Source organism: Chelonus insularis, unplaced genomic scaffold (assembly GCF_013357705.1).
Source record: "Chelonus insularis isolate UGA/USDA-ARS -01 unplaced genomic scaffold, ASM1335770v1 contig_405_pilon, whole genome shotgun sequence".
NCBI lineage: Eukaryota > Metazoa > Arthropoda > Insecta > Hymenoptera > Braconidae > Chelonus > Chelonus insularis.
The window spans coordinates 5,001-17,562 of NW_023276562.1; the positions used below are offsets into that span (position 1 = coordinate 5,001).

The 12,562-nt window shown below is 33.9% G+C and overlaps 2 protein-coding genes and 1 non-coding gene across 3 annotated transcripts in view; 1 reads left to right on the plus strand and 2 right to left on the minus strand.

Moving 5' to 3' along the window:
• LOC118069142 (small subunit ribosomal RNA) overlaps positions 1–1,275 on the minus strand; it is a 1,913-nt gene extending 638 nt beyond the window's left edge. Inside the window, exon 1 of the ribosomal RNA XR_004690583.1 lies at positions 1–1,275. This exon is cut by the window's left edge and continues 638 nt beyond it. This is a non-coding gene — a ribosomal RNA (small subunit ribosomal RNA).
• A 6,817-nt stretch (positions 1,276–8,092) lies between these two features.
• On the plus strand, positions 8,093–9,851 carry l(2)09851 (WD repeat-containing protein 1 l(2)09851). The gene is made up of 4 exons (XM_035086995.1): positions 8,093–8,131; positions 8,243–8,305; positions 8,391–9,262; positions 9,337–9,851. Exons 3-4 carry the CDS (start codon positions 8,391–8,393, stop codon positions 9,821–9,823), a joined length of 1,359 nt encoding a protein of 452 aa, XP_034942886.1. The 5' UTR covers positions 8,093–8,131; positions 8,243–8,305; the 3' UTR covers positions 9,824–9,851.
• Positions 9,689–12,536, minus strand: Pms2 (mismatch repair endonuclease PMS2). Its single transcript, XM_035086994.1, has 5 exons — positions 12,146–12,536; positions 11,907–12,066; positions 10,592–11,841; positions 10,276–10,525; positions 9,689–10,207 (listed from the first exon to the last, which is right to left on the minus strand). The coding sequence occupies exons 1-5, from the start codon at positions 12,248–12,250 to the stop codon at positions 9,864–9,866; spliced, it is 2,109 nt and encodes a 702-aa protein (XP_034942885.1). The 5' UTR covers positions 12,251–12,536; the 3' UTR covers positions 9,689–9,863.
• Positions 12,537–12,562: the final 26 nt, after the last annotated feature.

Here is a 12,562-nt window from a genome sequence, read left to right on the forward strand (position 1 = left end):
GTTTCCCGTGTTGAGTCAAATTAAGCCGCAGGCTCCACTCCTGGTGGTGCCCTTCCGTCAATTCCTTTAAGTTTCAGCTTTGCAACCATACTTCCCCCGGAACCCAAAAGCTTTGGTTTCCCGGAAGCTGCCCGCCGAGTCATCGGAGGAACTTCGGCGGATCGCTAGCTGGCATCGTTTATGGTTAGAACTAGGGCGGTATCTGATCGCCTTCGAACCTCTAACTTTCGTTCTTGATTAATGAAAACATTTTTGGCAAATGCTTTCGCTTCTGTTCGTCTTGCGACGATCCAAGAATTTCACCTCTAACGTCGCAATACGAATGCCCCCATCTGTCCCTATTAATCATTATCTCGGAATTCCGAAAACCAACAAAATAGAACCGAGATCCTATTCTATTATTCCATGCACACAGTATTCAGGCGATAATAAGCCTGCTTTGAGCACTCTAATTTGTTCAAAGTAAACGTACCGGCCCATCTCGACACTCAATTAAGAGCACCGCGACAGGATTATTGGACCGCTTTAGTTTTTACACTAAAGCTAAATCCACCGGTAGGACGTCCCACAAGCATGCCAGTTTACACCGCGAGCGGTGAACCGACAGTGTGGCACACAGATTCAACTACGAGCTTTTTAACCGCAACAACTTTAATATACGCTATTGGAGCTGGAATTACCGCGGCTGCTGGCACCAGACTTGCCCTCCAATTGTTCCTCGTTAAAGGATTTAAAGTGTACTCATTCCGATTACGAGGCCTCGGATGAGTCCCGTATCGTTATTTTTCGTCACTACCTCCCCGTGCCGGGAGTGGGTAATTTGCGCGCCTGCTGCCTTCCTTGGATGTGGTAGCCGTTTCTCAGGCTCCCTCTCCGGAATCGAACCCTGATTCCCCGTTACCCGTTACAACCATGGTAGGCGCAGAACCTACCATCGACAGTTGATAAGGCAGACATTTGAAAGATTTGTCGTCGGTACGAGACCATACGATCAGCTAAAAGTTATTCAGAGTCACCAAAGTAAACGATGGCCGAGACCACCGATTGGTTTTGATCTAATAAAAGCGTTCCTTCCATCTCTGGTTGGAACTCTAGTTTGCATGTATTAGCTCTAGAATTACCACAGTTATCCAAGTAAATGTGGGTACAATCTAAGGAACCATAACTGATTTTAATGAGCCATTCGCGGTTTTCACCGTAATTCGGTATGTACTTAAACATGCATGGCTTAATCTTTGAGACAAGCATATCACTACTGGCAGGATCAACCAGGGAACTTTGTAATGTGTTTATACACACACATTCGTTCTCAAAAATATGTGTTAATATAGTAGAAAACAAATACACTGTGTATTGAAGTCTTACTATGTAACACACATATTTTGTGTTGTACGTGAAACTGATGTTTTCATCAACACTTTTATACTTTAAAAATTAATCCATTCATTGAATATAAATGTATAACTAAAAAAGTTCAAACACTCTCTTTTTTCTAAATTTATTAAAAATTTACTCTCGTTAGCTATTACTGTTAACGACTTGGTTATATTTCGTATACGTAAGTAAAAAAACTTTTACTATTCATACTAGGATTGAAGTGAGTATAACATTTCTGTTGTTTTTAAGTTATATGCAACTAAAAGTATACATATAACAATTATAAACGCCTTCCGACGATTCACCACATAAGAGTCATTCAGTCTACGACATCGACTCGTGGCTATGTTGCGTTAGTATATATTGTTATGCTCAACAACGATTCTATTCGTCCGATATTCAACTGTTTAAAGACATTCAACACATTTCAAGACTTTCAACTGTTTAAGAGATTTTCATCTGTTTGTAGTTTTCAGATGTTTTTGCTTTTCAACTGTTTTAACTTGACTATTTTCATGTTAGTAACGTGCAGCGTAAGAGAGCTGATCGCAGCACGACGACCGACTACTCCCCTCCACTCCGCACTCGAGAAAGCGTCACTGAATCAGGTACGCAGCAATATAGTTGAACGGAAAACCTTACTACTACGTTATATTCAGAATGTATATACATATTGTAAAAAATAGGTCTGAGCACACTGTTAACATGATGAACTTCCCATTAGTAATTGTTTATAACAAATTCATATTATTATAAACAATATGTAATTTTTACGAGTCATATCTCATCATTGATCATATTATTTTGTTAAAAACATTCAAATCCATGTGATATACGCATCAGTTAATCGATAAATAGAATTTTCAATTGTTTATAACAAATTCATATTGTTATAAACAATACGTAATTGTTAAGAGTCATATTTGGTTGTGACCGATAATGTCTAATCAATATTGACTTCATTTTCAAATGAAATTGTTATTGTTTGGCTTAAAAGTATTTTAAATAGGTAATCTTTTCATTTTTTTATTAGTTATTTTGTTATAAAAAGAACGGCTATATCGAATTCGTTCAAATTGCTTTCAGGACTTCTTTATAATAATATCTTTGGAATTAATTTTGGTTAAAGTTGATATCTTGATCTGTTCTTAAGATATCGAAAACGAAAAAAATGCTGACGTCCGTAAATAAATACATACTAATTACACTTTTAATTACACTTCTACTTACACTTTTTAAAGCTTTAAAGAAAATTATTATTAATTTTAGTTATATGAAATTCAACTTAAGGGAAAATACAATAAAAGAACATATTAGACAATTTACTTGAAGTCACTCCACTCAAAACATTCGTTTTATCTATTGTTAACAAATCTTCCTTACTTTGATAGAACCAATGAACGAATAGTCAGAGTAAGAATATGTAACTGCATAAGTTTAATAAAAGCATTACATTCATGCTCACAATATAGTCTTCTCTTAGAATTTAAAAAATACTTTTCATCGAAACAGTGATAAAGAAATGCAAATACTAAAAAAACTTAAAAATATATTTTAATCCATTTTCAAGTGTGATAATATTCTTATAATTTTTTAAAATTTAAATATTTCATAAATAATTATTCTAGTTGCGGTATCAATTTTAAAACTCAAAAAGAATGAAACTATGAAAAAAATTAAATTCCTATTACAATAACTTAAAATAGGCTATATTGGGAATAAAAAATCTTTGAGCTCCATTTCTGGATAATTATCTTGACAGTATCAGTTCTCCATAAAATGATGATTTTCAAATGCTATCACACCATATATTATTCACATAGCTATGGGTGACATTGCTCATCTTCCAGAATTATATTTCTATTCTCAAATGTATTTTCCTATTATTCTCACCACTTTTTTATTTGCAACACTTTTCCTAGTTTATTTTTATCAATAATTACTCAACAATAAATAATGAAAAAAGTCTTGAATAAAATACCAACATATTTTATATTGAACTCGAAATATGAATATATAATGTGTGATTATTAAATTTACTTGCAGGTATTAAAATGATTTATTTGACTTATTAAATGTAATTTATAAAATTAAAAAGACCGGTTAAAATTCCACGAAGTACTCAAGTTAATTTACTAAAACTTTTTGACTAATTATTTTCATGTTTTTTTAATGTAATACAAGCATCAGGATGAATAAAGTATGGTTATTGGTTTTGGAGGAAAGGGGCTATGCGCGCGCTTAACCCGCTACCCTTGGATATCTTCTAGGGGTTGATGTCAGAGCACACTGCCATCACGTCCGTGCTTCGCGCGACCCGAAACCGAAAGACACGTTACAGCAATATACATTTGTCTAGCCAAAGAAATACCTGGATGCCACTAAAATCATGTGCTGAGACGGCACGTCAGGGACCACTTGAGTAAAGCGGAAACCAAATACAGCGGGACGGTAGGGACGGGACGCAAAAAAGCAGGACAAAGTCAGAAGTCGGATGAGGACACGAACGCGCGTACGGGAAGACTGGGAGGGAGGGATCAAACACTTGCGGGCAATGTGGTCCAGCGGAGGAGACGGAAGCGGGGAGGGGGCTTTGGGGCGATCGTGGGGAGCGGCGTGAGGTGGGATCAAGAGGGAAGCAGGGGGGGTGAAAAGGACCAAGAGATAGAAACAAGGAGGGAGGCGGAGGTGCGCTTGGGGGAGGCTAGGTGAATGGAGAAAAAACGGGCAGAAATGAACGCGAAATAGGCCGCGCGAAGCAGGACGAAGAAGTCGGCGGGGTGGGGAGAGACGATGCACGGACCGTAAGAGAGACGAGAGGGAAAGACCACCCGCTAGCGTTGAATGGCCATGTGAAGGAAACAACGGGTGGTTCCGGGGGAAAGAAGAAGGACAAGAAGGCCGACACGAAAAACGCAAGAGAAAAGCCAACAGCTGCGGGGAGAGAAAGATAGAAAACGAAACGGGGCGGACGGCGAAAGAGGACCAGAGCCGTGGGAAAGGGGCGAAAGGAAGGCGAACGGGCACCGGGACACCGCCGCGAGGCAAAGGCCCGGACGAAGGAGGTTTGATATACAGGGTGAGGCAGAGGCAAAAGGGACGCAGGCCGGGCCAAACACGCAGAAGGCGAGGAGAGGCAAGGGGACGGAGGGTCGGGGGGGAAAAGGCCCGACGGCATCGTGAGGGAGGGAGTGATAAAAGAGAGAAAAGACTTTGCAACGGGCTGCGCGGGGAGGTAGAGAGGGTAAAAAAGGGGCGTCGCTACAGGGGAGGAACACCTGGGGGCGGCAACAAACAGCAAGGCAGTGAAGCGAATATAGGAAGGGTAGGGCGGGGGGAAAATCAGAGGAACTGAATCGGTGAGGGGAACAGCCCGCTCCCCTTCAGGGAGGCTATCAACAAATAGGGACTGAACCAAACACGGACGAAACAGCGTAAAACACGGAAGACGAGGGGAGGGGGAACACGGGGAACGCCCGGGCCAAGTCGGAAGGGAAGGCAGAGGTTGCGGCAGCCGCACCGGGTACGACACACCGGCGAATGAAGTGGCGGTTGTAGGGCGGGCAAGGAAAAAGCATGGGCCAAAAAGCGGGGACGGTATGGGCACTGGACAGAGAGAGGGGGCCGGTGACCCGCGACCTCAAAGCAGATGCTCGCATTGTCTGATCCTGGCGCGTTACTTGTTCCGCCTTCGCCGACACCCTTCTCTCGCGCTCCGCCTACTGGCCTGGTTCCCTTCTCCACCGCGCGCGGGACACTCGCCTTACACCGATTTTCCGTCTCCCCCTTCCCCCCCCCGGGCTCCCTTTCCCCTGCCTAGCCGTCTCACCTAACCAATGTAATACTATGCAACCAATATAATTATATTGTAAAATATTTGTATGTCGCCATCTAATGACTATTAGACTAACGACAGTTTGTTAGTTAACGACGATTGCTTGACGATTAGATTGTTTATAGCAACGAGGGGAGAGTTTGTTTATCTCCAGTTTTTGACTTGAGTTGACCGCACGGATTCTTTCTTTTAATTAATTGCTGTCAATCTTTAATAAACATTTTTATTTATTTATTAATTTGCCGAAGTTGTTATTGGGTCTTATTTTACAATATATTAAAATTAAATTATCAGAAAACAATTCTTTCTTTTTAAATCATGGTGAGAGTTATCTTTATTAATAACAGCGGGGGAAGAGTGGAGCACAAAGGCAAGGTTCCTTGCAAAAGCTCTCGAAAAAAATGTATATACATATACTTAGTCATATAAAAATAACAATATAGTATGTATAATTACAGTTTCAGTTACTTATTAATATAAGACGAAATTAGCTTATCGTTCATTATTATAATTATCAACACTCTTCCCCTTAATGAAAATGCGATTAACATCAAGCATGAAAAACTTTCTTGTTAAAACGTTTAACACATCATGAATTTTAGGTATTTGCAACTTAATAAATAATTCTTAATATACTGAAGAGTTGGTATTTGTAAATGAATAAATTTTATCAAGAGAATAACTAAATGAAAAAAGATTCCCACGAATTGAAAGAGTAAAAAAATTACATTCCAATGAATTTAAATTCTCTCATAATCGCTAATCGAAGACTATATGGAATCATTTGGTCAAATGATGTGATAAACTATGTAAAATTATTAAAGTCCACTGAGGGTATTAAGGAAACTAATAAACACGAAAATTTATTTATTCACCCTCTTACTTAATGACAAAGTGCATTCTATTCGTAAATGATTTAGTATAAAATATCAAATGCAGTCAACGAGTGATTAGTCAAGATAAATACTGAAAAAATTAAACAAATTAAAAAAAAAAAACGAAGAAAATAATCTATTTTAAATATTGTTGATTTTTAGACTTAAATAATTGGCGTTTAATGATTTTAGGATTTTTAACTTCCCATTAGGAAATTATTGTAATTGGGTCGATTGGTGAAATTTGAATTTTGATCATATCTCCACGTTTTATGATATTTGCAAGCCTACTGACTAATTTTTAGAATGATGTGTGTACGTACGTATGTATGTATTTACGGACGTCAGCATTTTTTTCGTTTTTGATATCTTAAGAACAGATCAAGATATCAACTTTAACCAAAATTAATTCCAAAGATATTATTATAAAGAAGTCCTGAAAGCAATTTGAACGAATTCGATATAGCCGTTCTTTTTATAACAAAATAACTAATAAAAAAATGAAAAGATTACCTATTTAAAATACTTTTAAGCCAAACAATAACAATTTCATTTGAAAATGAAGTCAATATTGATTAGACATTATCGGTCACAACCAAATATGACTCTTAACAATTACGTATTGTTTATAACAATATGAATTTGTTATAAACAATTGAAAATTCTATTTATCGATTAACTGATGCGTATATCACATGGATTTGAATGTTTTCAACAAAATAATATGATTAATGATGAGATATGACTCGTAAAAATTACATAATGTTTATAACAATACGAATTTGTTATAAACAATTTAAAATTGTATTCATTGATTAAGTAATGTGTATATCACATGTATTTGGATGTTTTCAACAAACACTAATTACAACTATTTAAATTTGTTATAAACAATTACTAATGGGAAGTTCGTCGTGTTAGCACAGACAAAGTGTGCTCATACCTATTTTTTATTTGTAATTTCGTTATTGCCCTTATTTATGCTTGACGCACATTATTGTACCGCCCAGAAGGAGTAGAGAGGGTTGTTTTTGATGAGATCACTTTTATCAGTGTGCCTATTGGTCCTGTAATCAATTTTTTTTTTCTTAGTCCAATTTAGCCCCATGAACCTTGCTTCTTTTGTACTCCCGAAATTTGTATAGTATGGAAAAATGTTGATCTTTGGGAATGGTATAAACTATACATCTTCAATGGATCGAAGAAAAAAAAATCAAGATCGATTATTTGAAGCATCTAAAAGTTTTAATGAAAAAATCAGTCAAGTCATCAAAGAAAGGTAAAAATGGCAAACGCGCAAAAAGGTTAAATAATTTATAATAAAAAATGAATAAACAGATGAGCAAAGTGAAGGAATTGACCAAGATATTTTAAATTGCTGGAATCAAACAAGAGCCTTTCGTATGGAGGCAAAAGTACATTTTTGTACTTTATTTCAAAACAGCAAGTTTTTTACAAATATTGATCATCTGCAGGAAGTATTGCACGAAGATTTTCAATTTACACAAAAAAAAAGTTTCCCAGAAAACGACCTATCTGATTTAAAGGAAAAATTATCATGCCATATCATGTCGTTACATATCGAAGTACCAGATATTTTTCAGAACAATCAAAACAAATTGGATACATTGCAATCATCGAAAACAACCCTCTGCTTCTGGGCTGTACAATAATGTGCGCCAAGCATAAATAAAGATAATGACGAAATTACAAAAAATTCTAAAATCATTAAACGCCAATTATTTGAATCTAAAAATCAACAATATTTTAAATAAATTATTTTCTTCGGTAAAATTTTAAGAGACACGAAATTTTGAAAATATTAAAAATATTCAAGCTAATTAATAAACAGCACCGTATATCTTGATACCAATATTTACGGACCGTTGAAAACATTTTCCTCCAAAAGATGAAATTGGCAATAATCGTTCTGTCCAATAAAGCAGCATCGGGTTTCTTCGTGATGTTTCCCCTTCCATTAAGTGTTACGTGATGACAGAGTAGTAGAAGGTTTACCTACAGTTTATGTATTTACAAGCAAAGTGTAGGTTATATTAAATTAAAGAGATTCACGTGTTATTTACAAATCAATATAAATTTATTATTATAAATTAAATAAATTGAAATATTTAATTATTAATATTAATATTCACAGGTATTGATTTTTATAATCTTAAAAAATCAAAATTCAAAGTAAAAGACAATTAAATAATTTGAGGTAAGTTCAATATTATATGTAAATAAAATTTTTAATACTTCATTAATAATTCATTGAATAAAAATTGAAAAATTTGTAATTAAAGATGGATAAAGAAAAAATGGAACAAAGTTCTGACGAAAATTCAGATGAACCAATGGATGAAGAGATGAACGATAGCGATAATAATTCCGAGAAAGACACAATTGATGATGATACAGACGTATGCTCACAAAAATCAACACAAGACAATGAAATATTAACATTCGATTCCTCCGCTTATCGTATGTTTCATCGCGCTCAAACTGGAGCACCTTGTCTAAGCTTTGATGTAATAATTGATGATCTAGGATTATGTAGAGAAACTTATCCTTTGTCAATGTATTTAGTCTCAGGAACTCAAGCAGCTAAAGCACACCTTAATAATTTAATAATAATGAAAATGACCAATCTGACAGAAATAGAGAAAGAAGGAAGCAGTGATGAAGAATCTAGTGAGTCTGAAAGTGAAGATGATAATACTAAAGACCCGAAAATGAATGTAATTTCTATTCAGCATCACGGATGTGTTAATAGAATACGTTGTACAAAAGTAAATAATGTACCTCTTGTTGCAAGCTGGAGTGAATTGGGTAGAGTTAATATATGGAATATCGACAATCAAATGAAATCATTAGAAGATTCTAATGTTTCAATGCCACATAATAGAAAGAATAAATATAGATCAGAAAATTCAAAACCACTATTTACATTCAAAGGTCATTTAACGGAAGGATACGGGTTAGATTGGTGTACTGTAGAATCTGGCGTTCTTGCATCAGGTGATTGCAATGGTAATATTCACTTATGGCGCTACAATGAAGGCTCTTGGCATGTAGATCAAAAAGCTTATAATTCACATGCTCCTCATAGTGTAGAAGATCTTCAATGGTCACCAAATGAAAAAAATGTTTTAGCTTCCTGTTCAGCTGACAAATGGTATATTTATATTTTTATATATACTTTATTAATTACTCATATTGATTTTAAAAATTATAAAAATTTTCTTTCAGTATAAAAATCTGGGACATGAGAGTAAATCCCCAGTCAGCGTGTATGTTAACTGCAGAAAATACTCATGAAAGTGATGTAAATGTAATATCATGGAACAAAAAGGAAAGTTGCTTTATTGTATCTGGTGGAGACGACGGTGCTATTAAAATATGGGATCTTCGACAATTTGGTTCTGGAACTAGTAATGCTATTGCAACATTTAAACAACATACGGCTCCAGTCACAACAGTCGAGTGGCATCCTGATGATTCGACCGTTTTTGCATCTGGTGGAGCAGACGATCAAATTATTCAATGGGATCTTTCAATTGAAGTTGATGATTCTGAAACCATTGATCAAGAATTCAAAAAATTACCACCTCAATTATTATTTATTCATCAAGGGCAGTCTGATATCAAAGAACTTCACTGGCATCCTCAGTGTCCGGGTACAATCATTTCTACAGCTCATTCTGGTTTTAATATATTTCGTACCATTAGTGTATAAACTAAATAAAGAAAATATTTTCAAAAAATATCGGAATATTTTATTCATCCATGATATATTTAAGAGATAATAAATGTCTCATTGTTGGTCTTCCATGAGGACAATTCCATGGTCTTGATATTTGACTCATTTGTGTAATTATTCGATACATTTCTGAATGATTTAAAGCTGTACCTATCATCACTGCACTTCGACAAGCTCGCGATGCTAACATATCTCGTACTCTACTAGGTCTTAAAATTTTTTTATTTAAAACTTGATTTTTAATTCCATCAGAATCTCCTTCTTTTATTAGAAAAAGTAATTCTTCTATGTCTGTTTGGCCAAATTGCCAATTACCACTTACTGGTATTTCAACTAATTGAAGGCGTTTTCCTGACTCACCTATAACAAAAATTAGTAATAACAAATAAAAATATTAGTTAAGAATGAGATTAATTAATAACTTTTACCATCTTCATTAAATTTAATTGAGAATCCATTGGCTTCAAGTAAATCTTTATTTTCAATAGCTATTGACTCATTTAAAGCGGTTAAATTCAAAAGTTTAGGTGCTACCAATTTTTGAGTTTTCAATTTTGTTTGATTATTTAATTTTTCAAATTGAAATTTTTCATCAGATGCATGCTGATCAATTAAAAATAAATCACCTTCCAACCTAGCTATTATAAATCCTAAATTGAATTGTCCTATAGGTACCATCTGAAAATATCATAATCGTATTACTAAAAAGATTTTGTTATTACTTACATAAAAATAAATCAATACCTTAAGAAAACTTTCTCTAGTCAAATGTTTATTTAATTCTTCTTCCGCCGATGTATTATTAGCCATTTCTAAATCTACTTTAAATTTGACTTGATATTTTATGTTCTTTTTTTCTTTTTGTAATTTAAGTTTGGACTCAATTGCTTTCCGGATAGATTCTATACTAATTTTCATTTCAGAATCCGGTATCTTTTCTGGTAAATACAATTTAGATTTATTTCGATGTATTTTTGATGATGAAAATATTTGAGAATCATTTCTTTCCATGTCCTCAAAAAATTCTAAATCCATTAATTTTCTTTTGGTAGGTGGACTTGATTTCGTACTTGAAGTAGCATTTGTACTCGAAAAGTTACGTTTTAACGTACTTTGGAACTGAATTGAACCTGCTTCACTGAAAATTCCTTGCATTTTATCCCATTTTTTTGATAAACTAATTTTTATTGTAGCCAATACTAACTTTTCCTGAATGAGAAATATTGTTCGTTTATCAGGAGTTACATTAAAATCTGCTGCTTCTTGATTCAATTTTAAATTTAAATAAACAAATGGATATTGTTTATTATTATAGTTATGATATATGTTGTTAATTAATTTAGAAATTTTCGCTAGATTACATGGTCGACCATTAACAAAGAAAAATTGTCTATTCGATGAATTAAGACCCATATTGTGTTCACAGCTACTAGCATAAAACTCCCACGTAAAATTGACTTCATCTTTTTGAGATAAATTAAATTCTCGACGAGTATCTTCATCCAGAGATACTATTTCAATATTCTCAACACCATGAATTATTTTTTTTCCAAAAACAGAGACAGCATTTTCTAAAACGTTACCAGTTCCAGTTGTTGATACTACTACGTTATTAGATTTATTTTCAAGTACATTTGTACATAATATTTTAACTCCTACTGATACTAAACAATACCCATTTAATATATTAACAGCTTTTCCAAATTCTCTTTTAATGTTTTTTTCAAATTCTTTATATCTGACTGGAAGACTTTTGAAAAGATTTTGTACACATACTGTTGTACCTCTTTCACGTGCACATACTTCTTTTTTTTGCAAATTTCCGTTTTTATCAAATTGTAATTTATACGCATATTCATTGTTATCATGTTTTGTGGTAACAGTTAAATCTGACAAAGCACAAAGCGAACTTAAAGCTTCACCACGAAATCCAAATGTTGATACATCTTGAAGATCAACAAAATCACGTAGTTTGGATGTGTGATGTTTTAAACCTATAAAAATTTGAATGTATACAAAATTCATTTTGAATTTAAAATGTTATTTTTTACAAAAATACCAAGTCCTTCAAAGTCATCTTCTACGACACCACTTCCATTGTCAATTACAGTAATACTAGTTTTTCCGTAGTTTATTAATTTAACTGTAACTTGAGTAGCTCCACTATCAAGGCTATTTTCTACTAATTCTTTAATTGCACCAGCAAGATCGAGTACTACCTAAAAAATATATGAATATTCTTTAATTGAAACAATGATTACAACAATTCTCAATTATAAATTTTGATTATAACCATACCTGTCCAGAACAAATTTGATGAACGGTTTTCTTATCAATAGCAACAATTTTTTTAGATTTCGCGCTAGTTGCTACAGGTTCTATCAATTTGTCTTCTTCATTCATTTTTTAGATATTAATTTAATTTTTCTCTAAAATATCTCTTTATAAATTAACATTCAGCCATCATAATTCGATGCTCTTTATATACTTCAAAAAATAAGTACAGATATATCTATAAAACTAAATGATTGAGAAAACCCAAATTTATCCATTACTTTTGTTGTTTAAAATTATATTTAATTTCAACTTTCTGTTATGATGTAGTTAATCAAAAAAAATAGCGATGAAGAACATAAGCCAACGCTTTAACCAACGTTTTTATGAGACGTAACATGGACACATGCACGTATATAACATTACATTGTTTACAATTTT